This window comes from Tursiops truncatus, chromosome 16, assembly GCF_011762595.2.
Source record: "Tursiops truncatus isolate mTurTru1 chromosome 16, mTurTru1.mat.Y, whole genome shotgun sequence".
NCBI lineage: Eukaryota > Metazoa > Chordata > Mammalia > Artiodactyla > Delphinidae > Tursiops > Tursiops truncatus.
Window position 1 is genome coordinate 47,708,443 of NC_047049.1, and position 27,150 is coordinate 47,735,592.

The 27,150-nt window shown below is 39.3% G+C and overlaps 2 protein-coding genes across 19 annotated transcripts in view; one reads left to right on the plus strand and one right to left on the minus strand.

Annotated features, from left to right (window-relative positions):
- Positions 1-17,004, minus strand: part of SHLD2 (shieldin complex subunit 2) — a 108,441-nt gene extending 91,437 nt beyond the window's left edge. For 12 of the 18 annotated variants that reach the window (XR_012326544.1, XR_012326543.1, XR_004522620.2 and 9 more), the window contains exons 1-2: positions 16,500-16,608; positions 15,360-15,415 (exon numbers count right to left, since the gene is read on the minus strand). The gene's annotated coding sequence lies outside the window, so the exon portion shown is untranslated. Of the gene's footprint in view, positions 1-15,359; positions 15,416-16,499; positions 16,609-16,866 lie in introns of those variants that run through there. The other 6 variants (XM_019925720.3, XM_073793370.1, XM_073793371.1 and 3 more) reach the window with 1 other exon arrangement.
- The window catches only part of GLUD1 (glutamate dehydrogenase 1), a 40,265-nt gene continuing 29,838 nt past the window's right edge, over positions 16,724-27,150 (plus strand). Inside the window, exon 1 of the mRNA XM_019925731.3 lies at positions 16,724-17,314. Coding sequence (XP_019781290.1) covers positions 16,861-17,314 — 454 coding nt within the window. The 5' untranslated portion in view covers positions 16,724-16,860. The remainder of the gene's footprint in view (positions 17,315-27,150) is intronic.

Genomic DNA, 27,150 nt, shown 5'->3' on the forward strand with positions numbered 1-27,150 from the left:
AGGCCTGAAGACCTAATGATTTCTCAAGACCCAATATGGACTCAGGGTTACCTCTACCCATATGCCCACCCCTTAGAGACAAGTTTGTCAAGGCCAAAAAATCAAGTGAGCACCAATCGCTTCCACCCCTGCCTTCCTCCTTTCCCAGGGCTAAGCCTTGCCAAAAAGAAAACAGCCCCATGCTAGGGTTCTTTATGACATGCTGAGCAAAGGCCGCAGACGGCTAAACACTGCCAAGTAGACCTGAAAACAATGAACTCATCTAGCTTTGTGCATAACCCAGAACCTCCGTCTGTCAGCATCAATGCATTTTACCCACAAAATTAGTAAAAATTTTGAGATTAGCTGAAATCACCATATTCTTACAATCAACCAAAATGTAAGCCCCTACGATTAATCCCTCTTTCCTGCTGCACTCTGATCTCATTTCTGCTCTGTACTGTCTCTCTCTTCGACCATCACACACCCTCCAATAGCTATACTTCCTGATAACCCTTTACACTGTTCCACTGCAAACAAATTCCCTAAACCCCAACCAATTTAAATTGGTTGCCAGCAGTCTTGCTCTCTAAACTAATCTGGGTGCGAGCTATTCTCTCCCACTCAGCAAACGTGAAGCATGGAAGTCATGCCTTGTTCACCATCACAGTTCTTTACCCTCAGATAAAGGTACGTCTTTTGAGGTTTAAGTCATCTGCTGCTACCTCTCTCTCCTTGTCATCCACTGGTCTCTTGGTCACTCTCCCACATTCACTAAAGGCTTTGGAACCTGGTTCAAAATCTTTCCACCCCTTGCTCTGCCACCATTCTGAGCAACTCACTTCCTGTGTAGCTGACTCCTGTAAAATTCTAGCTCTATAGTTCCCTTATCTCAACGCCAGGAACCTTCCCTTTCTCTCCACTTCAGAAACCCATTCCATAGCCAGAGGTTGCATCCAGTCATAACCAGCAACTGCTCCTATTTAATCTTAAAATTCAATATCCAGTCTTGACCACTTCATATCCCAGCAGCTACTTTCTGGTTTCATTTGTTCGCTACTGAGCCTAGACTCAATGGCCCAGAACTTGAAATGCTCTAACTACCGTCATTTCTTGCATCCTTACTCTGTCTGCCACACTGGCCTGTAAAACTCAAACCAAAATCAATCCAGTTGTTCAACTTGTCTGCTCAGCCCCTCAGGCTGGTGAGGCCTGAGAGAGGGGGGAAAAAATCATCACACAACTATATATACCAGAGCCATGAAAAATTATTACAATTCCTTTAAGTAATCCCATTCAGTTAGCCCTCTCATTTCTCTCAATGAAATTCTCCCTTTCTCCTCAAACTCTCCCCTAAAATCACCATCACCATCCTCTATAATCTCAGCTGATGAGGTGATCCCCCCACTTCACTGAAAAATTCATCAAGTGTGTTGATACCCCAAATTCCTCACCTACCACCCAAACACTTTTCTCCATCTGCACCATCCTTTCTTTATTCCTACTTCAATGGAAACAATATTCCTATTCCTACTGAAACCTAGTATCCTCACTCTGTTCCCTCTACTCTTAAGGACAATGTTCAATCAATCTCACATACCTCCTTCTTCCTGTATCATCAACTTCTCCGTTCCTTCTAACTCTTTCTGTTTAGCACATAAACATGCTGAACTTTTTCTCATCTTGATAGAATATGCCCTCTACCTATGATCCTGTATCTCTACAAGCTTTTTGAAAAGAATGCCTGAAAAAAAAAAAAAAAAAAGAATGCCTGCACTTACTGCTTCCACTCTCTCACAACTATTCACTCTAGTTCTCAGCAACCTGGCATTTATCTCTACCATGGAGATTCCACTGAAACTGTTCTACAGAAGATGATCAATCAGCTACTTGCTGCTCTGTCGTTATAGTAGCTGACCTGTTTTCTACATTTGACACTGCTGACCACTCTTTTCTTGAAACTTCTCAGTCTTCATTTAATGACATTTACTGAAAACCTACTTTATGGTAAGAACTGTGGATAAAATGATGAACATGATGGTCTTAGTCCTCAAGAAACTTAAAATCGAGTTGGGGAAGCTTTTATGGTAATTCATACTCATATTTCAACCTCTCAGATCCTTCCTTCCTTTCTCTACTCAGCCCTTAGATTCTGACACTCCCCCAGGGCTCCTCTCTTTGCTCTTCTAACGTCCACCCCAGGATGACTGTATTTACATTACCTACTCACTGATGATGATAAAATTTACATCTCCAGCTGAGAATTGTATCCGGAGTTCTGGACGCTTTTACTCTATGAAAAGGTACTGGTACTTGGATATTTCACTATCTTGATAATATCCTTTGATACACAAAAGGTTTCAATTTTGACGAAGTCCAACGTATCTATTTTTTCTTTGGCTATTTGTGCCTTTGGTGTCCTATTTAAGGAACTGCTGCCTAGTCTAAGATCATAAATATTTATACCTACATTTTTTCTAAGACTTTTACAGCTTCAACTCTTACAAGTTAGCTCCTTAATCCACTGAAACCATAATTCTTGAAAGATAAGGATTTCAATGGCAGTATCTTAAGGCTTAAGAGTAAAAAGAGCTTTTTAAATTCTAAAACCATGGCTTTAAATATCACACCCCAAGGCAAGAAAACTCTGCTGGCAGAGTTTATACTGTAAACTACAGCACAGAGGAAGTAGCAGGTGGTGACGTAAATGCAATTCTTCCCCAGCAATTTAGAGGACATAAAAACCTGGAAGAGGAGTGCAGAAAGAAAGAGGAATTAGAAATAGTTTAGATACAAGTTCAAAATTCTTACCTTCTGTCTCATCTGGGGCTAAGTCTCAGGGTGAGGAAGGGTGAGAAAGATCTCCAGTATGTTTGTGGGGAAGGGCCAAGAATACAAGATAATCATGTGTCCCCTTCCCAAGTTATGGTCCAGGGAACCGCAAGCCTTTTAGCAAAGCTTGCAACTAACACTACCTCAATGTAGTAGGGGAGCAATACCAATGACATGCCCAGACCACACTCCTGAAAAGCTACCTCAGAGTCCCAAGCATGCCAGCAAAACGTGGAAACCATTAAGGAGTTTGCCTTGGGTCAGTGGGCCCAAAGAGCCTGGGTTTAAGGAGGACCCAGCACACACAGACCCGCTGACCAGAGGCCATGGAAGCATCAGGGACATCAGCCTCAGATGCAGCAGAGCAGACAGGGCCACTCAAGATTAAGCCAGTACAAGGTACAACCTAGTAGTGGCCAAGGGCAGAGGATGGCACAAAGATGAGAGGCCACTTCCTCAATGCCAGAAAATATTATAAGGCTTCTCTATGAATACCTGCCACCCCAGAAAAAAAAAAGGGGGGGGGGGATGTGAAAAAAACTGAACATTTATCCAAAGGACTGATTATTTACCCAAGGGTCTGAGTAAACCTGGAATTAACTAACAAATTAGACCAGAAGGTACTGACTTTATCCTCAATTGGCAAGATTGTTTTCTATTACCCAGTAGAAATAAGAAGCTCCAGAGTTAAGGAAGTTTTAGTTATAGAGAAATAATGAAAGTTACATGTTTGCACATTCAAATTTGTAGTTTACAAAATTTATGCCCGTTACACTTACAATTGGGTTTCTCACTGAACAAAAACTGAAACGGTAAAGCCCTTGCCGACATAATCTACCTCTCCAAAATCACACTGCTTTCTGTCCATTCCTAAAATATGTCGAGGTCTTTCCTCTCTCATGGCTTCTCCACATGCTGTTTCCTTCACTTGTACCCACAGCTCTTTATATAGGTTGCTCCAACTCAGCCTTTAGTTTCAATGTAAATGTTTCTTCCTTGAAAACGGCTCTCTGGCCACCCTATCTAAAGCAGCACAGCACCCTGTTACTTCCTCTCTAGCACTCCTTGCAATCTAACTTCCCAAGCTCTGTCCTTGTCTGTCTTGTTCACTACAGGCTCTGGTCAATAAGAGGTGCTCAATAAACAGTTCTATATGAATGAATGAATAATTAAGTAAAATGTGAGAGAGAAAATAAACCTTAAAATCTTCTAATAAATCTGAGTATTAAGGAGTAAAAAAATTTAAAGTAGACACCCACCACATTTTAATTTGGATATGAAAGTCAAATAAAAGACCATAAATAAGTTCCTATTTCCATTTTAAGAACAATGCAATTACAGAGTTTTACAAAGACAGTTATGTAAATTCATAGGGTGCCTTCTCCAGGCTAAAGCCATTTAAAACAGAAACACAAAACAGAAACAAATCCAGCAAAGAATCAAGACAAGTTTCTTTTAAATTAAAATAAATAGGGACTTCCCTGGTGGTCCAGTGGTTAAGACTATGCCTTCCTATGCAGGGGGTATGGGTTCATCCCCTGGTCGGGGAGCTAAGATCCCACATTCCTCATGGCCAAAAAACCAAAACATAAAACAGAAGCAATATTGTTACAAGTTCAATAGACTTTAAAAATGGTCCACATAAAAAAAAAAATCTTTAAAAAAAATTAAAATAAATAAAGTCCATAGGAATAAAAGTTAGCCTATAAAAACTGTGAAGAACAATAGAGGCTGTTTGAATATAATGGAAGGTGCTTCATACTTTTATGGTTCAATAATGTAAGATATCAATTCTTCCCATATGAATCTATAACTGTAATGCAACTTTAAGTAGAATACAAAAGGATCTTGTGTGTGTGTGTGTTTACAATGATCAATATTAGACATACTTAAATATGTAAATAACAACATACGTTCCAGCTCTCCAAAGTGATGAGCAAGAGTCAAGCCAACTCATCCTATGAAAACAACTAAAAACACTAGGTGAAATACAAAAAACAAATCCTTAAAAGTCACTAAGCCATAACAAGATAGTAAGGAATTACCTAGTTAAAACTGTAAGAGAAAACCAGGAACCTAGAGTAAGTTAGCAATGGAGCTGCTTTTGATCCAAGGGCATTTGATCATGAGGGAAAATATAAATTTTTGTTTGATGATGTCATAGTGTATGAGGAACACAATTCAAAGCACAGGACCCACATAAAATGATGAGTCTAGTAAGAGAGTATCCCCACAATAATCTGTAACCCTAAAGGGCAACACCCTCACACTAACAGTCATCTGAAAGTAAACCAGTCCCTTAAGTCCTATAACCAAGGTCTGCAACTGTGTCATGGTCCCGGGAATTACAAACCTTGGATTAAGGTGGCACTTTGCCTGACCCCAGGCACCTATAGAATAAAACATAAAAAAAAAAAAAAAGTTGCATAAAAAGAATAGGTAAGATACATAGAAGATAAAGTGAGAGATGACAGAACCGAGTAGAGACAGTATTTGAAGAGGTGACAGTTGAAAATGTCACAGAACTATGAAAGATCCCCATCTCTAGACTCAAAAATCACAAAGAACGAACATACAACAGAGGATATCAGTAAAGCCAATGAAATGGTCCTCTGAAGAGACACACCATCTGGTGAGCTGTCCCACCTGATCTCTTCCCATTTCTTCTCCTGCTTCTCCTCCCCCCCCCCAACACATATACTCACACTCCAGCCACAGTGAACTATGACAGTGCTACCTAATTCATACCATTTTGACAAGGATTTTCTTTTGTTTAAAAAAAGAAAACAGGGCTTCCCTGGTGGCGCAGTGGTTGAGAATCTGCCTGCCAATGCAGGGAACACGGGTTCGAGCCCCGGTCCGGGAAGATCCCACATGTCGCGGAGCAACTAGGCCCGTGAGCCACAGCTACTGAGCCTGCGCGTCTGGAGCCTGTGCTCCGCAACGGGAGAGGCCGCGATAGTGAGAGGTCCGCGCACCGCGATGAAGAGTGGTCCCCGCTCACCGCAACTAGAGAAAGCCCTCGCACAGAAACGAAGACCCAACACAGCCAAAAATAAATAAATAAATAAATTTTAAAAATTACTCCTCTTAAAAAAAAAAAGAAAACACTTGGACCACATTTAGAAGGGGGGACATGGATATTATAAAGATACACATAGATGAGAAATGAAATTAAAACTGAAAGTCATCTTTCTGACCAAGTCACATCATAGGTTTCTGGGCCAGCATTTAGACTGGACATGGCTGGCCAAAAGGCACCTGCTGCCCAAAGGCACCTTCTTGAAAGGCAATCAATCATCTGTAGCCTGAGGAACAAGGGATTAAGGTCACATGACCACCTGAAAGCATGTCCTGCTATGAGGACATAGCAGTGATCTTGATTAAGATCCACAGTACAAAAAAAAAAAAAAAAAAGAAAAAAAGAAAAAAAAAAAAAAAAGATCCACAGTACAGCTACAGGTAATTTGGCAAAAAGCATGTTGGTCAACATGATAATTTGGCTGAAATGACAATCAAAAATAAATATACCTGTACCGACATTAATTTCTTAGTTTTGATAAATGCATCGTGGCTATATAAGATGTTGATAGTAGGGAAAGATGGTCGAAGGGAACTCTGTAGTATCTTTACAACCCTTCTGTAAATCTAAAATTATTTCTGAAGAAAAATTATTCCAAGAAAAATTATTATAAATAAAAAATCAATTTTCAAAAGTGGAAAAATCGAAAATACCTAGTCATTGTTTTTGGTTCTGTTTTTCCAATTACAGTTCTCCCCCACTATGCGAAAGTAGAGCATTCCTCTGAAACCTTTCATAAGCTGAAATGGCGTAAAGTGAAGAAGCAATTACCTTAGGAGACATCTAGCTAATGGATGCACAAAATAAACTGAGATAAAGCATAGATGCACACAGGAACAGTTCAAAGCTATGGCTGTTTGACGCTGACATGCTGAGTGTGGTTCCTGAGAAGGAGCTTGGTGGTGCACCATCTCTATAACAGCTTGGCTCCCTTCAAGACAAACGCCGAGCGCTATTTTTGCTTTTCACCTTTTTTCATAAAGTGAAAGTCCTCTTCAGATTTCTTTTAGGTACTGAAAACCGGTACTAATGTAGGTCTTTCATAAAAGCGAAGTGGAGTAAGGTGAACTTTCCAAAAGTGGGGGATACCTGTATTCTACCTTAATTACATCATGGAGTGCTTTTATGATCCTAGATATATATTTTTAAGCATTATTCTTTTATATTTCAAATTTTTCAGGTGTTATCCTACTTTTTAAAATTCTAATTTTTTTTTTTTTTTTTTTTTTTGTCTGCACTGTGCAGCTTGCAGGATCTTAGTTCCCCAACCAGGGATTGAACCCAGGCCGCCTGCAATGGAAGTGCTGAGTCCTAACCACTGGACTGCCAGGGAATTTCCTGTAATTGATTTTTTGCCAGTTATTTCTGCTTTCACTGATAACTATAGAGAAAAATTAGAAAAACGTAACTGTTCCATATTGAGAACCAATATGAAAAAATTGTGATTTAGATTAGAAACAACATGTATCTATAGAAATAGGTTAGGAATAAAATCTAAGCAACACTTGCTATCCCGTCTAGCCTGTTTCTGAGTTCAGACACCAAGAGCTGGGTCAGTGAAGAACACCTGTAGTTAAAAAGGTATCATGGACTTAGGGGTAGTCCTTCTGTTATTCTCATTTGTACACTTTTTCATTCTTCCCTAAGTAAGTGTTAAAATAAATGAAAACCGTAAGAGGCAAGGAATTGGAACTTCTCAGGGCTTGGTTTTTTTAGTTTTTCCACTTAAATTTTTTCTAATTAATTTAAAGCCAATTGTGATTGCTTGCTGAATGTGGTTGGGTTCACTTTACTGGTGTTTGTATTGTATTTTTTAAAAAGGCAGAAAAGAATATGAAATTACAGAAGGCAGTCAAAGTCTATAATTCATTAAAGTAGACATAAAAAATACCAGATAATTATTATTCAAAATAATTTCATTTTATACCTGACCTAGAAAAAACACATGAAGGATAAATATTTGCTTTAATTTGACCCTTTCATCAGAAATACCCCATGTTCTTGAAGTCCAGATATTTGTTCTTTCTGTATTAACACCTTTTCACCAATACTTCATTCTTTTTTTCTTTTTTTTTTAAACAGCTGACTGGAATTTTCAGTGTGTATGGCTGGCAGATATCAACTTCTAGAATCTAAGATGTAATCCCTTTGTGTTTCTTTGGTTTTAGATGGCCCTACAAGAATGCAATCATAAAGATTCTACAGTTGATGAAGACACTGTGGAGGACAAAACTATGTAAAGGGCACCTTTACATAGCTAACCCATATATCTTCAAAACAGTCTTATCTCAAGCTGTGTTTCTGACAGTATGTTACTGTAACAGAGACTATGATGAGGCTGTCATTTCCAATCTTAGGACAAAGATAAGAAGAACTTCTAATTTCAACATAAATGCTAGATTAGTCATCTTAATTTAAGCCATTTGCCTCTGTGTTACACCACTGACAATAAGTTACTGATGGCAGCTCCATCTGAAAATCTGTTGAAATCATTTGAGCACTTGATATTTCATTATAAATGCCAGATTTTTTCCTCAGAAGTTGAGGATGGGTTTCTGTTCTGTCCTCTTGTGTGGCAACAGAGCAAACACCACAGCATGGAGTTATTGCCTCACAAGCTGTCAATGGTAAAAAGCTGTTCAAAAAAAGGAGGCATAATCTTAAAACTATCATCATTATATAAGGTCTCAAAGGGAACTAGACTCTGCAAATTTCTCAGTGTAGAGAACATGAAACAGAATGACGATAGTTTCGAAGGGAACTAGAATCTGCTGATTTCTCGATGTAAAGAACATGAAACCATAAGCATCACAATTCCCAGTGTCATGGTTAAGACCCTGGCTTCACCCCTCTTAAACTGTACTTGTATTCTAAAAAAATGTATTATCACAATAAGATAGCATGAAGAGGATGTTATTTTTGATGGCAAATACAGTAAACACTGTTGGCTGCCAACTGAACAGTTATTCCTTCCACAACTCTCTCCCCTGCCGTTAGAGCCTGCCTATACTTCAGAAGGTAGAAGTGCCAGAAAAGTCCTCTTTCTAGCCTCCCTTACAGCAAAAGCATGGGCAAATAACCAATCCTAGTTACTGGGGCCTAAGAGAGCTGAGCTGGCTGGCAGGCCTTTGGAAAAGGTTTTCTTCACCAATAAAGAGATATGTATGGGAGGAAACTGCTGTTCTTCTACATAATACTTGGTTGTGTCTGCATGTGACCCCTGGAATCACTGTAGCAATCTTGCAACCATGAGGAGAGATATCACCAAGTTGCTAAAAATAACACAGAGAAAAGCCCTAGGTCCCTGAAGCAATGGATCACTAAGCCCTGTACCAACAATGAATATCCTTGCCTCTGGACTTCTTGTTGGATAACAGTTACTAGTTAGTTTATGGCTTCAGTTTAAGTCATCTTTATTTGGATATTGTTACTTGAGGGCCAAAGCATCCTAACTAAAAACGCTAACGAATATCTGTTCATTGCATGCTATCCAGATCAGGAAGTTAAATTGTTGCTACTTAGCCAACTCCAGCCATTACTGTTACTTAAAAACTGGGTTGGCCTCTGGGTGGGTATCCAGCCAATAGACACAACCAAGCCAAAGATCAGGAGAAGGAAGGATTTATTACTACTTGCAGCAAGTAAGGAGAACACCTGGGATCTTTCCCAAAGCAGTGTCTCCCAGAACAGCAAAAGTGGGGAAGTCTTAAGGCAAGGGTACCTGCATATTCATGTAGGCACTTGAGCAGAGGAGAATATGGCATAACGCATGGCCCAAGAAACACAAAACAAAAACAAACTGGGGCAAATTGAGGGAAAGGTCAACAGAGTCCAAGCTTTAGTGTTTCGAAGTCAGGAGGGTCAACATCATTCCATCCTCCACCTGGATGGGACTTCAGTTCCTGCAGAACTCAAAGGTATATTATTATGTCTATCCCCTGAGGAGGAACTAGGACTCTGCTTTATCACTGCCCTATTGTTTGGCTTTTCTCTGTTCCTGCATTCCCTCAGTTCCCTTAAGATCAAAATTACTGAGACTTGTTCAAGGGCAAGCATTGTGGCCAGGCTTAGATCACAAAATGGCTTCTCTTATGTTAAGAAAAACACTCCTGGTTCTCTTTCTCCAGGGACCCCTTATCTGCTTACATTACCAGTGTCTCTACCTTAATCCCACCTGCTTCATTCACGTTTTTCTTTTCTGCCTTTCACAAAGAAGCAAACTCAGTATAATTATACACACATCTATGCTTCACAGTAAAGTCTGTTTCTTCTGCAACTCTCCATGATGGCCAACGGGAAGGTACTTTTTGCTTCTTCAGTATATTTTTCAGTTACGTTTGCTTTTAACAGCATCAGAAATGTGTTGCAATTTTTAGCTTATAATTTCTTTCTTTCTTTTCCCTAATTCCATCTTGAAATCACAACTGATCTAAAATTTCCAGAGAGAAAATGCTAAAGATAGAATAAAGATTTGCTGTTATAGAGGGTCATCCACATAGATCAATAAGTGGAGCTGAATGGTGAGGCATCTTGAATAATGAATAACTCAAGGTACTATCCTTTTTACCTGTAAGGAAAGCAAAAAACTTAACATCAATTTAAAAAAAGAGAGAGACAGAGACATAATGAATTACATACACGTGAGTTCAAAATCCTACCTTAGAACAGTTAATTTTTAAGAGACCTCACTTGTTTCTTGCGTGCTATGCTTAAAGGGATAAAGAACCTACTACGATTTTTCATGTTTACTCATAACAGGGAAAGAACCCTTAAGCAAGAGTTGATAAAACCTTTGTTGAATATTATTCAGCAACACAGCAAAATGAAAACTTAGCCAAACTAGCCAAGCAGATATACCTGACATTTGATTTATTAAGAAAAAAAAAAGTTTTTTAAGAGGAAAAAGACTACAAACCCTGAAAATTTCAGATCCTTTTCTTGGATATAGTTTCTTTTACTGTTTTTCTGCTTATTACAAAAACATACTTACTAAAGGGGGAAAAAAAATCCAAAATTACAAACTTTTCTGAATATCAATCAGAAGCACAAAAGCAAATATTAGAAAAAATTATCCTGAAAACTATGGCACAAAGACTTGAAAAACAATCCATGATGCACCCAAATTACCAATACTTGAATAAAAAACAGAACTAGAGATATTCATAACAGCTGTTTAAGCCAAACTGTTATGATGATCAAACTGCTTTTAACCAAAATATACACTACCCTGTATTTTCAAACCATGCTGTCATTTATCTTCAGGACTTTGCAAATGGTCTCCCCTCTTTATGGGGTACTCTTCTCTCCCCCACACTCATCTGGCTGATTAATGAGGTACTGACAAGCACTTGAGAACTAAAACCTATTAAAATTAGTAACGTGTGTGTGTGGGGGGGCTTCCCTGGTGGCACAGTGGTTAAGAATCCGCCTGCCAACGCAGGAGGCATGGGTTCGAGCCCTGGTCCGGGAAGATCCCACGTGCCGCGGAGCAGCTAAGCCCGTGCGCCACAACTACTGAGCCTGCGCTCTAGAGCCTGCGAGCCACAACTACTGAAGCCCATGTGCCTAGAGCCCGTGCTCCGCAACAAGAGAAGCCACCGCAATGAGAAGCCCGCGCACCGCAACGAAGAGTAGCCCCCGCTTGCTGCAACTAAAGAAAGCCCGCACGCAGCAACAAAGACCCAAAGCAGCCTTGTAAATAAATAAATAAATAAAAATTAATAACATAGGGACCTGATTTAAATAAAAAATCAAGATTTTTAGTTCCTTGTTTTAAAAGCCCTTTAAAAATTAAATATTTGATGTTATATCATTTGGTTTTATTATATCATTTTTAATATCCAGATAGGAAAATTTATGTCAAATATAAACTAAACAACTCTATAAGAAAAACAAAATTCTGATGTCTATTAAATTCTTTCTAAGTTCAAATTCACTACTCACTCTTAAGGTAAAGTAGTCCTGAGATGAAAGAGTTTGAAAACTGATATTCTATGTAATAGGTTATTCACTGCTGCACCACTGTAACTTCAAGATATTGGAAACAACCTACACGTCCATCAATGATAGAATAGCAAAAAAAATCATGGCACAACCATACAGTGAAGAACTATACAACAGTAACAAAGAGTAAGGAGCAATTAGGCAATAAAATAAACCACATCCCGATTGGAAAGAAAGAAGTAAAACTACCTCTACTTGCAGATGACATGATCTTGTAAAGAGAAAATCTTAATGAATCCACTACAATAATTATCAGAACGAATAAATGAGTTCAGTAAGGTCGAAGCATAAAAGATCAATAAACAATAATCAACTGTATTTCTGTATACCTGCAATGAATAATCTGAAAATGGAGTTAAGAAAACAATTCCAGTTATAATAGCATCAAAAAGAATACTTAGAAATAAATTTAACAAAAGAAGTGCAAAACTTGTATTTTGAAAAGACAAAGCATGGCTGAGAGAAATTTTAGAAGACCCAAATACATGAAAAGACATCTCATGTTCATGAATCAGAAGATGTAATATTGTTAAAATGGCAGCACTCCACAGGTTGATCTATAGACTCAACATAAAACTAAAATTCCAGCTGACTTCTTTGCAGAAATAGACCACCTGATCCTAAAATTCATATGAAAATTCAAGGGACTCAGAAGAACCAAACAATCTTGAAAAAGAACAAAGTTGGAGGACTCACACTTCCTGATTTCAAAACTTATTACGAAGCTGCACTAACCAAGACCCTGTGGTACCAGCATAAGGACAGACATATGGGTGAGTGGAAAAGAACTAAAGAATGCAGAAATAAACCCTCACATCTAGGTCAACTGATTTCAAGAGAGTGTGAAGACACTTCAGTGGGGAAGAAATAGTCTTTTGTTGAACAAATAGTGCTGGGACAATTGGTTATCCACATGCAAAAGAATGAAATTGCACTCTTTCCTTACTCCATGCACAAAAAATCAACTTGAAATGTAAAAACTAAAACTACAAAACTCTTAGAAGAAAACACAGGTGTAAATCTTCACGACTTTCAATTAGACAATGGTTTCTTAGACATGACACCAAAAGCACAAGCCACAAAAGAAAACATTTATAAGTTGGACTTCATCAAAATTCAAAACTTATGTCCTTCAAAGGACATCATCAACAAACTGAAAAGACAAGCCACAGAATGGAAGTAAACACTTGCAGATCAAATATTTGATATAGGATTTATATCTAAAATATATAAAGAACTCTTACAAGTCAACAATAAAAAGACAATCCAATTTAAAAGTGGAAGGATACGAATATACATTTCTTTTAAAAAAATATACACAAATCATCAATAAGTACATAAAAAGATGCTCAACATCATTAGCCATCAAGGAAATGCAAATCAAAACCAAAATGAGTCACCCCTTCACACCAGATAATAATGAGTATTGGGGGGCTGGGATGAACTGGGAGATTGGGACTGACATATATACACTACTATGTGTAAAATAGATAACTAATGAGAACCTACTGTATAGCACAGGGAACTCTACTCAATGCTCTGTGGTGACCTAAATGGGAAGGAAATCTAAAAAAGAGGGGATATATATATATACGTATGACTGATTCACTTTGCTGTACAGCAGAAACTAACACATTGTAAAGCAACTATACTCAAAAATCTGCAAAAAAAAAAAAAGTGTTGGGGAGAATACAAAGAAATTAGAATCCTCTGCCTATAGGAATTAAAATGGTCCAGCTTATGTGGAAAACAGCTGGGCATCTCCTCAAAAGATTAAACACAGACCCAGCAAGTCCACTCTGAAGTGCATACCCAACAGAATTGAAAACATCCATCTCAACAAAAACTTGTACAAGAACATTCATAATAGCATTATTCACAATACCTCAAAAGTGGAAATAACCAAATGTCCATCAAAGATAAATAGATTAAAAAAAGAGGGCTATAGCCATACAATGAACACTATTCAGCCATTAAAAGAAAAGAAATATTGCTACATGCTACAACGCGGATGAATCTTTAAAACATACGCTAAGTGAAAGAAGCCAGTCACAAAGAACCATATTTTTTTAAATTTTTTTTACATCTTTATTGGAGTATAATTGCTTTACAATGGTGTGTTAGTTTCTGCTTTATAACAAAGTGAATCAGTTATACATATACATATGTTCCCATATAGAACCATATATTGATTGCATGATTCCAGTTAAACAAAATGTCCAGAACAGACAAATCTAGAGACAGAAAGTAGAAAGTATGTATTACCTTTCCAAATTAAATTATTTTGAAAACAACTATGTTGTTCCTGTATTTATATGCTGTCTTTCTAAATCCTAAAATAATTCTACAATATTTTTAAAAGCACTTGAAAGCACAAACGCATGCTATGAATCAAAGGGAAAAGACCTGGAATTTTGAAACAGCTAAGGAAAACTCATAAACCTTAAAGGCAGAAAACCAGTTGCCTTTTTTGAATGCTATCAAATGACCAAAATTCCCTTCAAGTTAAATTCTAGCCTCCTTTTGTTTTGTTTTGTTTTTTAATTTTTATTTATTTTTTATACAGCAGGTTCTTATTAGTTGTCTATTTTATACATATTAGTGTATACATGTCAATCCCAATCTAGTCTCCTTTTGAACTGAAAATTATTATCAATAAACTTTAATTTACAAAGTATCTGTATATTTTATAAAGGAATCATCAGTGTAAAGCTGAAACTTGCTAGACTTTACATCACAGTAAATAATTTTAAACTAAATGCAACAAACACTTAAAATATTTCTTGGAATAACAGAAACAGCATAACTTCGAGTCAGATACACGGTGTGAATCTTAGCGTGCTATTTACCATCTAGGTGATCATCAACAATTTGCCTGGTCTCTGTGAGCCTCAGTTCACCCTCCAGATAAATCGGGAATTATAATACCTACTTCAGAATGAAAAGAAACATTCCAACTACTTACTAAATGGGAAGGTGGGGGTCAGGACAGAGTTTGGATTATTCCACTCTTTTTAAAAAATCTATCTATACAATTTGAATTTTTTTTACAACTTGTAAATAATTTAAAAACATAATGATTTTAAAAACTAAAAAATCTACTTTTAGAGGTTCTTTTAGAGATATTTCGTAAAACATCTACACATAGGAGACTCCCAGTTAAAATTTCCTCTCTCCTTCCATAGCCTTTCTACCTTCTTGAATTCAGGTGAACAAAACTGGGAAGAAGCAAAGTTAAACATTTATTTTTCTGAAGGCTATAGTTATCAAGAAAGAGATAAACAAGGGCAATAAAACTAAGCTTTTAAACCACTTTCCTCAAAACATACCTAAGAATTTAATCTGAAGGGGAAAAATTTCCACATTCACTGATTCTAATCACTTTATTCTGATACTTTGTATTTGCTTGTTGTTGTTTTTGCAATATAAAATAATACTATCAAGTGAAAAGGAAATTTAGTACCTTAATCATTTGACCAACAAGACAAATTCAGGATTCAGTCCAGAGAATAGTTATCACTGAAAAACACAATACAAATATAATGACTATCATTTATCTAGCAAATAAGATAATACAAAAAAAAAGATAAAAATAAGATAAGCTCCGCCTTTTTTGCTTTGACAGCACACTGAATAGATTAATGTAATTTAGTTCATCTAGGTTATCACCTTATACTGTACATAATACTGTGAGAATTAAAACATTCTCTTCCATATGCTAATAGATGAATAAAGTGAATGTCAGGAAGCAAAATCGTTTTGCAGGTCAAAAAAGTGCCATTTTAAAATCACGAAAGTACACTGGGACCGCTAAAGCTGGTTATGCGGCCTTTGATAGCTTGTCTTAAAAACTGAGTCATTAGACTTTTCCAAGCATCTAATGTATAACTTTAGCATTTCTCATCAAGTATGTGTAAGTACATAATTAAACCCTCATGTCCCTTAACGTTTACAAATCCTATTCTGGACCATTAATACATATACTACTGAGAAACAATATCCGGGAGTTATTATTGCATTTCTACAGTGTCCTTGTTTTTAGACTATTTCAAGAACGTCTCTCTGAAATGGGGAAGCACACTCAGTAAATTTCAGAAAGATACAACGATTTGTATCAAATTTGCATTTGATACAACATAACTATTTCATCTCAACCTCATTGAGTGGTTGAATGGAACAAAATTTAAAACTTAAAGTGGTGAAAGCCAATAGGTAAGGGATTCCCCAGCTCTCAGGCTTTCTCCCTTCCACTTCCTGCAAGCCACTTCAAAACTCCAACTCCGATGACAAGAGTTCTTCGAAGTCCCAGCGGATAAAGCCAAGCTCTTAGCCCGGCCTCCAAACGCTGCTTCTCCGGGCCGCCCCAAGACAGATGCAAGGGTGACAGGATGGCTGCCCCGCGCCCAAGGGCGCGAGGGCGGAAAGGAGGGACACCCATGACTCATTCGCCCTCGGCCCACCGCCAGACCGCACCACCTTCACCCGCGCGCGGTCTCGGGACCGGACTCTCAGCGCCCCCCAGAGGCGGGTGGGCCCCTTCCCCAGGAAGGCCCCCTCCCCCGGCAAAACAGCCCCCCGGACGAGGCCCGGGGCGCGAACAAACCTGAGACACCTGCTCCCCGCAAATCCCGGAAGCTTGCTGGGTGCCTCGCCCCGCCCCTCACCCTGCGAGCATGCGCACCAGGACGGCCCACGCCTGCGCGCCCCCGAGAGCCCCCGCCGGCGCACGCCGCCGACCCGGCTCCCTGGGCGGCGCGCGCCCCCGCCCTGCAAAGCACAGGCGACGTTGGCCCACTGCACCCTAAGTCCGTCCTCCCGTTAGGCGGCGAGCGCCGGAGGGGAGGGGACAGCCAGGAAGGCAGGAAGCTACAGCTTAAAAGGGCAGTCCGCGCGGGGCCCTTCCTCCCTCTGTCCGTCCCCGGGCCTGTGAGAGCGCCTGCCTCTGCGGCCTCCGTCCTGCCGACATGTACCGGTGCCTGGGTGAAGCGCTGCAGCTGTCCCGCGTCGGGCCCGCAGCCCTAGGCTCGGCGGCGGCCGACTCGGCCGCGCTGCTGGGCCGGGCCCGCGGGCAGCCCGCCACAGCCGCCGCCACCCCGCAGCCGGGGCTCGCGCCGCCCGGCCGGCGACAGTACAGCGAGGCGGCGGCCGACCGCGAGGACGACCCCAACTTCTTCAAGATGGTGGAGGGCTTCTTCGACCGCGGCGCCAGCATCGTGGAGGACAAGCTGGTGGAGGACCTCAAGATCCGGGAGAGCGAGGAGCAGAAGCGGAACCGGGTGCGTGGCATCCTGCGGATCATCAAGCCCTGCAACCATGTGCTGAGTCTGTCCTTCCCCATCCGGCGCGACGACGGCTCCTGGGAGGTCATCGAGGGCTACCGGGCCCAGCACAGCCAGCACCGCACGCCCTGCAAGGGAGGTGAGCCCCTCGCGCCCTGTCCCGCGGCCCTGCCCCGCCCCGCCCCGCCCGGCCTCCTGCCTCCTGCCTCCTGCCTCCCGGTCACGGCTCGACTCAGCCCCGGCGGGCACTGTCCACCTCCCACGTTCCCCGCTCCCTCCCAGCCCCGGCCTGGGATGTGTCAGGCTCTGGTGGATAGTGAATTTTCCGCCCTATCCCCACCACGTAGTTGGTCCTTCCCCCGCGAGCCGTCATCCCCGGCTTATGCTTGTTGATGCTGTATGCAGAAGACACTGCCACCGCTCTTTTGATCCTAGCGACTGTGACAAACAGGGTGGGTCTTGACGGAAATCACTTGTAGAAAAGGAAATGACCGGCCCATCAGATTGTGCCTCTACAAGATTTTGTGGGCTTCTATGACTCAGGCGAACGCAAACCACAAAATAATTGTTTTCGGATTTTTTCACTCTTTGTACAACAGTGACAGATGATACAGGAACATACAAAATGAATTGCCTTTTAAGTTTGAAATTCAGAGTTTTACTAACCAGATGAATTTATTAATTATACTTCGATATTTTATTAAATTACTTTCCTACTCTGGCAGCTTCAGTTTTGCACACACAGAAAAAGGTAATACATGAGCAGTGTAACACCTGACAAACACCAGGCATCCTGACAGTAAGTCTAAAGGGTGTAGACTGCAGGACGGCCCGCCAGCCAATGGAATGAAATAGCCCTGTGGGTGTGTGCTGGTTCAGGCTAGCACCAGATTTGAGCTTGAGGAAAAGATAAAGTGCTTGAAGAAAGGGGATGAGTCGGTTAAAATTTGATAGTCACTAAGTTATCCTGTAGTTTAAATTTTTGAATGTCTGTAGATTTGGCTTCTTCTGCAGTCAGATTGCTTTCTTTGGGCAAATAAAGGCTCCCCCGCTACTTTTCCCCCTTAAAATCGCACAATGCATCTTTAATAGTGCTTAAAAGTAACGTGGCAAAACCATTTTTTTCTATTAAAAAATTATGTAGAATAAAGAGCCTGAGGAGGTACAGTCTAGCTGGAGGTTGCTTGGCTAATAAGCACAGAGGATGTTGGGCTAGACCCTTTGTCTCTGTAAATCTGGTCCAGTGTTGTATTATACCAGCTGACTTCTAAGGATGATTTTTAGAAATCTCTCTAGCAGAAAAATTTGAGCTCTGCTGGCATTCTTAGCCCAGGAACAAAGGTTGCTTCAAACTGCAAAGGTAAATGATTTACCTCTACTACTTGCTAAATTTGCATTGACCCCACCCACTTCTAGGACTTAACCTTTAGAGCTTAATTATCCTCTAGCTCTCAGTTTCCTCTTCTAAAACCAACTTTTGAACCACTTTGACCTCTGGTTTCCCTTTCCAGTTCCAATACTACATAAAACATACACACTGTCCATCTACAGCACCTTCTTCCTATCCACTCCCTTATTCTCTAAACCAAGAATACAAGTTCAAGCTCCCAAGAAAATCAAAGATGTTGGAAGAAGAGGCAAAGTTAGCAAATATTAAATTGCAGTGTTTCTTTAGAATGGACATCGAGTTTATATACTATCTTATTGGCAGTATTTTCCAGTTGCTTAAAAGGTATGCAGGGAAACCAGTATATTTGTTTTTCTGCAGGATCTGACTTCGTTTCCTTGAAGTTCTTTATATTATTCTGTTCTTTCTATGCCAGGCCCTCTCCTATCATGAGTCACAACTCCACAGACTCAATAAAGCAACTAAAGTTTGTCCTAATTTGTTAGTCCTCTTCCTCTTGCCACAGCAGTTTTATACCAAAATAATGATAAACCTAGCAACAAATTGCATCAGCTATAGAAAGCACTGTTACTGTAACACTTGTTCCTACTAGAACGTAAGATACAATTCTCTGTTCTATTTATCCCATTTACAAGAAGGCTTGCTAGTGAAAGCACTACTAAATCCCAGCATATTAACAGAGAAACGGAAGTGCAACTAATAAATAGTAGCAAGCATTGCAAGATAATATGAAAGAAAATCAGCCAATATAAAGTGATAAATTTATTATCTTAAGAAATTTGAAAGACTTTATGGTGAGAAAGGATGGGGGAGGATCAGATAGCTATGCAGGCTCTTCAACATATTTTGGGGTGCTTAAGATAATGAACAGGGTGATGATGAATAGATGATCAGCAAAATGGGTGTACTGTAGACATCCATGCTTTGCTTTCATGACACTCTGGGATTTTCCTACCCATTTATCACCCCCATCTTGTTGCAGAGAATGTATATTCCAAGAGGTACTTATTTTCAGTGGATTTTTTTCCCTCTAATTAAACAGTACAAGAAAGTTGTTAACCTCCTTGGTCTCACTCTTGTTTTAGAATATTAGGTGACTTGAGATTTTTTTAAATGCTTTGGAGAAGCCATGTGAACTTACCCTCCTAAGCACACTTTTCTCTCCCCATCCTAACTCAACTGCCTTCTTGACCAACTTCCTTGGGTTGGGGGGGACCCTTGTCTGCTCCGCATCATCCTTTTCCCAACCCTCAGCTTTCTAATCTTTAATAAAGAGCAACCTTTAACCTGAGTTTTCCAACATAAAATTCTCAAGGTTGTAGCAAAGCAACAATCTAATTTATAGTATGGGTAAGTGAAACAGGTGGTTTTAAGACCTGAGGGTGGCTGATGTGTACTTTATACTGAGTAAATATTTAATAAGTAAATATTTAATGATACTGTTTTTGTGCTTCTCTTTTCCCACATAACCATATTTAAATGAACGCAATAGATTTGCATCTGTTAAGGATTTGCAAAAGAGTGTGCTTCATGCCCTGGAAGGAAGTTTTAAGGGAGGCCTTAAAAATATTTTCAGCAAAGATGAATCTTGTGGGAATTTACTTTAAGAAGACTTTCAAAGGTTCTTATGTGTTTGAAAACATTATCAGTGATTATTCCTGTTAACTTTTTCAGAATAAATTCTCTGTATTTTATTGGCCCTGGTTCAACCTGAGATTAATATACCTTTTTAGAAGGAAATTTATTATTTAACTCACTGGGGGAGAAGTAGAGAGATTGACGATAGCAATTCATTGATGTAGGAGTCAATTTACTTTCTATTCCCTCCTGTCCTCCCATCCTCCACCCCCCTCAGGTCTTCAGATTAAAAATGTTGAGTCCAAATTTCCTGTGACTGATTTTTCCTCTTAGAACTTTCTAAAATTATCATTTAAATAAAGTTGATGGAATCCTGATGCACTGACCTAAATCTTTCATTTAACTGCAAATATCAGCACCACCACCCCCAAAAAAAAGGGTACCTTATGTTGACCCATTGACTTGTTTTTAAGAGCCAAAATGCAAAAAAAGAAACAGTAGGAGGTAGATGGTCTTTGTTCTTGTCTTTGGGCGGCAGGATACAGGGGTTGGGGGCAGGGCAGCCAGCTAAGGGTTGGAGTCAGTACAGTACTGAAGTCCCCCTCGGCCTTTGGGATCTAAGTTTGTGGTAAATGGTAGTGCTTTTTGAGAAAACACTAGAAAGTACTGATACTGTGGTTTTTGTTTGTTTTTTTAACATCTTTATTGGAGTATAATTGCTTTACAGTGGTGTGTTAGTTTCTGCTTTATAACAAAGTAAATCAGTTGTACATATACATATGTTCCCATATCTCTTCCCTCTTGCGTCTCCCTCCCTCCCACCTCTCTAGGTAGTCACAAAGCACCGAGCTGATCTCCCTGTGCTATGCGGCTGCTTCCCACTAGCTATCTATTTTATGTTTGGTAGTATATATATGTCCATGCCACTCTCTCACTTTGTCACAGCTTACCCTTCCTCCTCCCCATATCCTCAAGTCCATTCTCTAGTAGGTCTCTGATACTGGTTTTAAATGAGACATCCTCTGCTTTCACTGGAAAAAAAATGTTTCTTACTTATTTCTCCTATGCTGAATTGACAACCATCAAAACGGGTAACTTTGAATAAATTCACACTGTCTGATATTTTTAGAATGTGAGTATGTGTCTACATCTGCTGCCACAAGGTAAATGTAGTCTTTGTATATAAATTTAACTCAACCTGGAAGTTCAGTTAGAACACAGGTAGTTTATGTCTTCTACCCTCTAGCCCTTAGCCTTGAGTTATTGTTGTTTTTAATACTTTTTTAGTTAAATATGAATTGCGTTGCTGTTATAAAGGTCTTCTTATTTCATGGGAGCCAAATGCCCTCCCCGAAAATACTAGGGAATGAAGAGCTACGATAATGGTGGAGACCTGTAAGCCAGGTTGTCCTTCAGTCTTCCTGTCACTTTGTGTGAATCCCTCTAGCTAGTTTGCTTTGGCAGTAAAAACCCCATTTGCAGGAAGACAAACACTTACTGCTCACTTAATATGCAAAGGACACTTTTCAGGAATTGGGGCATCAAAAATTGGAGGACAAACACCAGTAGTATGTATCAAACTCCAGATAAACTGACAATGTTTAAATTTCTAAGAAATGACTTCGATTTTATAATTTATACAGTGGGAAGAATCTAGGTTTAGATTGTTGGTGATAATTTAGATTGCTTGGGAAAATTGTTTCTTATCCAATTATGTTAAAGATACTGAGGGCTTTGCCAACAACCAATAATAATTAGGTTGTTATAATGTAAATAATAAAGGAAAAAACCTTTAATATCACTTTAATGAAGCACATTGATTCATAAATGGCCCATAATTGCTCTACCCAACAAACCCCTGTTAAAATACATACGTATGACTCAAATGTTGTAATAATAGTGAAAGTTATAAAATGAAGCAGCTCTACTCCCAATCCGTTCCTACAAGATAACCGTGAACAGTCTTAAGTCCACAGCTATTATCTAAAACTGACCTAGCTATCTAGATGAAGCAGTGTTTTCCCCTTTCCAGAGGCAGAAAATAATGCAGATTGAAGTACTCACTATCAAGACTGAAATGTTCATGTATGAAATACTACTGATAAAGGCAGGACAGGTTTTATGAAGGGCAAGAAGACAATCTGGGAGAGGGCTGCTCAAGACATTTTTAGTTACCTTTCAAAAGGCAGCTGTACCTGGGAGAGTCTGCCTTCACAAAGGTCAACTGGCAAAACAAGGGATAGCAATAATAGCATTTATTGAGCTCTTACGTGTACACCAGGCATTTTGCTAAGAGCTTTTCGTGCATCACTGCTTTGATTCCTCAGAACAACCTCATGAATGCACTGTTGACCCAGATTTTCAGATGCAGATACTAAGGCTGAAGAGTGAGGTCTCCCTTGGCAGGGTTACACAGCAGTAAATAGTAGCGTTGGGTTCAGGCTCCAGCCATCTGATTCCAGCACCCACCTTCTTAGTCATTGTCTGGATTTATTCATGTAAAAAGTTACAAATTGTATCATGGGGTAAGCACTGATTGAGAATCATGTCATGCCATCAACACAATGATTCCTACTACTTTGGATCATTTGAAATTTGTTAATAGCTATTAGAAGACCTAACTTCTTGCTAGAAAATAAATGGCGTTCACAGGTGATGACTTTACCAGTCCCTTTTTTTGTAATTACTTAGGCAATGAAGGAACATTTTAAAGAGTTTTCCGTTGAAAGAGGTTTCAAGAGCTTTGGTGTTTAAACAGTTTATGTCGGCCAGAAAAACTCATTTCTCCACCAGAGTGTTATTTCATGTATCTTTATGGGTCTTCAGTGCGATAATTCTTTTAGCACTTTGCAATATGTTTATTCTTTAGAGTTAGTCAAGATTTATTACTACTCAGGTCACTAATTTTTTTTTTTTTTTTTTTTTGCGGTACGCGGGCCTCTCACTGCTGTGGCCTCTCCCGCTGCGGAGCACAGGCTCCGGACGCGCAGGCTCAGCGGCCATGGCTCACGGGCCCAGCCGCTCTGCGGCATGTGGGATCTTCCCAGACCGGAGCACGAACCCGTGTCCCCTGCATTGGCAGGCGGACTCTCGGCCACTGCGCCACCAGGGAAGCCCAGGTCACTAATTTTTAAATGGCTTTCTTCTGGGTGTCTCTTCCTAAAAACTAAGAAAAGCCTTTGTTTATCGTGAATTGCTGTTCTCTTGATTGTTCTTGGAGAAAGTCTTTCAGACCTTCTAATTTTTCTAAATTGCTGCTTGGCTAGAGGAAAATGTGAAAGATGACACAAATGAAAATTATAAAGGTTGATTTTCCTTTCCTGGAACCAGTCAATAAGTGACACAGTTGGAAGCACACTGGATAATATGTTACTGCAATAGGAGTTCAAGGAAGATGCCCAGGAAAGACCATCTTGATTTGGAAGTAGGGAAGGCTGGTTAGGAGTCAGACTGGGGAAAGGTCATTTCAGATAGATATGTCTTAGAGGGGGTGGCATCAGCTCAGGCAGGAGGTGGGACTGTGTGTTGGGGTCATGAGGACAGAATATGTTTGTAAATAGTGAAAAGTAAGGTTTTATGGAATAATAAATATTTATGTGGTTTCTGCCTGCAGTTCCTAATACAGAGCTCCTAAAATCCTTGTAATTTCCTTAGTGATAGGGGTTCTGGGAGTATCCATTGTTCTAATATTTGGCCTTTGACTCTAGTTGCTCACACGGAGCCCCTGAAACCCTTGTAATTTCCTGAGTTATGGGGGGTGGTAGAGAGTTCCTAAATCCCTTGGAATTTCCTGGGTGATAAGAGCACCTTTTGTTCTAATGAGGCAACTCTTGATGGGCTCCTGGTTAGCTTCAGGATTCCCCTACAGGTAGAATATATGGAATAGGGAGTCAAAGATGTAACTCTCATCTGAGACACTGGTAGAAAAACTGGTATCAGGGAAAGAAGTGTTACTAGGAAAGAGGATTGAATTTTGAAAATAAAGGGAATCTGGTGTAAAATGATCCTTAGGGAAAATGGAGATACAGGCGTATGTTTTTCTCAGTCTTACCCTTGCAAAAAAAAACAGTGTGGTGCCCGTCCCTACCTTGCCTCCCATATCCCTATAATTCTTCTCGTCCTCTCTTAAGATCCCTCTCAGATATCACCTAGACTTGTAAATAATAGATATGAAACTAGATATCTGAAATTTTGAGCCTTTACCTCTTTGAACCTTTTTATAACAAATTGTTCTTTTACTAAGTACTATCCACTTTATATTCACCAATTTTACTAACATCATTTCCAGGACCTGTTTGGTATGAAGATATGACTAAGCTTAGTGTTATCAGAATAAGGAATCTATAAAACAAAAATTAACAGAATCCCCCTTTTAATTCATATTCTTTCCTCCATCCATCGGGCAGTAAGTTGAATACTTAAACACAAAACAACTCTATGCTCTGTAGATATGTATGTACATAAATGCAGGGAAATGACTTGGAAGGCTATATACATTTAAGTTGCCAAGAATAGTCACCCCTAAGGGCTGGGGTCATAAGTGGTAATCAGGAGACATCAGCTTTTTCTGTATTTGAATTTTGAAAACATGCGTATGTGTTACATAATCTTGAAATTTTAATGGAAAGAATATATTTTTCATTTCGTTTTTCCAACAGCAGCTAAACATTTGCTTCCCAGAAAGCTTAGTTTTGTCTTTTCAAAATGCTTAAAATAAAGATTTTGATAATGGGTTAAGACTGTAAAGTGTTTGTTCCCTGCCTTCTTAAAAGGAACAGTACATGGATACTGTCAAGCAGGCTTTAGTTTCTGTACTAAATGCTCCTTCCTGGAGCTGAAGGAATTTTTGTGAGACTTCTAGTATTTTGCATAGTCATTACTTGCTGGTGGGTAGGTACTGGTTCCTCACTGCTTCTTTCCCTCCTCTCCTCATTTTTAATTAAGTTATGCTCTTCTATTGCGAGTTAGGGAATATTAAGTGAGAAAATAGGTTCTAATGAGTAAATGGCAAGTGTATTAGTGCGTGAATTTTAAGAGTTCTAAGTCCTCTTTGCCTTTCTGGGGTTCTGTACTTGTGGTAGAACTCTTGGTTATTGAGTAAATAGTTTCTGAAAAGAGACAATACAGTTGGAAATTGAATTTCTGGTCAGTAAATCAAAGCCTGTTAAAAGATCCAGGTTCAAGTAACTTTTAAAACCCCATTTGAATTTTCATGAATGTGTTTAGTTAATGATTCATCATAAAAAACAATGGTGACTTAGTCGCTAGGAGCTTTTTTGTATGTTTTTGGGTTTGAGTCAGCTAGCAAGAGGGAGAAAAATTCAAGCTACTCAGTTCTGTTTTTCACTGCATCTTTTTCAGAGTAATCAGCTGATGTGTTTTCTTTATCACCATAGCAACTTAGTCAGTTTTTGCTTTTGATTTTTTTTTTTCCTCCTAGAAAAACTTACTGTACACCAATCTTAGGCTCTTGAGGGTAGTAAGGAAAATATTTGGGAATTAAGTTAAAAGGCTGAGAAATGTTTTGTGCTGTGTATAGTTTGCAGAGGTCTGCATTTCATTAATGTTCTTTTGAAACATCTGATTATCAGTTAGCTCAAAATAACTATATGTTAAGTTAATTTATCTGGAGAATCAAAGGTATGATTTCAAAGTTCTATCACCAATCTTTCCTCCAACTTTACCAAGTTTGATAAATAATAAACATTGTCATGGGTGGTGTTTCTTTAGTTTCCTCTGGTGAGCTGAAAGCACAGACTACTCTTTCAGCCGTGGTCCTTGAGTTTAGACCCCGTTTATTTCTTTTCTTTTTTATTTTATATTGGAGTATAGCTGATTTACAATGTTGTGATAGTTTCAGGTGTACAGCAAAGTGATTCAGTTATACATATACATATTTCTATTCTTTTTCAGATTCTTTCCCAGATAGGTTATTACAGAGTATTGAGTAGTGTGTAAATGTTAATCCCAACCTCCAGACCCCATTTATAATGACATCAGACCTGTGGTCCACATCTGTATAATCACCCAGTTCCCTTTCTAGTGTACCCAGCCAGGGACTTGTGCTTTCCATTGGAAGCATCTACCTCCATTATTACATCTGTCGTTCAAAGATCCTGTTGATCTCTTCCCAAACAGCAGCAATGCTAGTGTCAGCGTAGGCTCTAAGACTTTAGGACACCGAAAAACTATAATATACTTTTCTCCATTTTTGTAATAAAAGTTGTTCCTTCTAGTTTCTGTCCCTGTGCCCCATCCAATCCCTGTTGGTCTTGCTTACCTTTAGGCTTCTGTGTCACAGAAAAGAGGGAAAGAAAGGCTTGGTTTTATAAAAAGTGAGAATATTCATACTGCAAATAAGGTCCTTCTTGCTTCATTTTGGTTTAAAATGTTTTAAGTTTTTTGTTTTCTTTTATGCATGTGGGTATTTGGCTGTATTGAACGACTTTGTCTTCATATTTACTATTCTTGCTATACAGTAGGCATTCAAAAATGCTAGGTTTTCCCCTTCTTTCAGAACGTCAAAGTATATGTCACATCATTTTGTCCTTCACGTACACCAATTGTGCTAATATCTCCTTATCCACTGAATTTACAAATTTATTGGAGAACATTGTCTTTTTTGCAGTCATATTCTTAGCATTCATTAGAATGTGGTAAAGAATTTTCAGGTGGCAGTATATTTTTAGTAATTATCTTTGGTTTCCAGTCGCAGAGGAAGAAGAGTAACTAGCCTTCCCTTGGGTGTGGGTAATTCCTGTATTACTGGAGTCTGTACTAGTATATCTGCCAAATTCCACACGTAAAAACATTCACGTATCACTAATTAGAAAGTTAAAAATGAAAGCATATGTCTTCTTTAGCCTAGGCATCCCCTGCATTTGTTTCTAGGTCTCTCACCCTTATCAGTTACAGGGCTTATTCCCCTGACTCCACTACTTTCCTTATAGTGGTCCCTTGCCTCAATTCACTAGACGTCTTCATTGGTT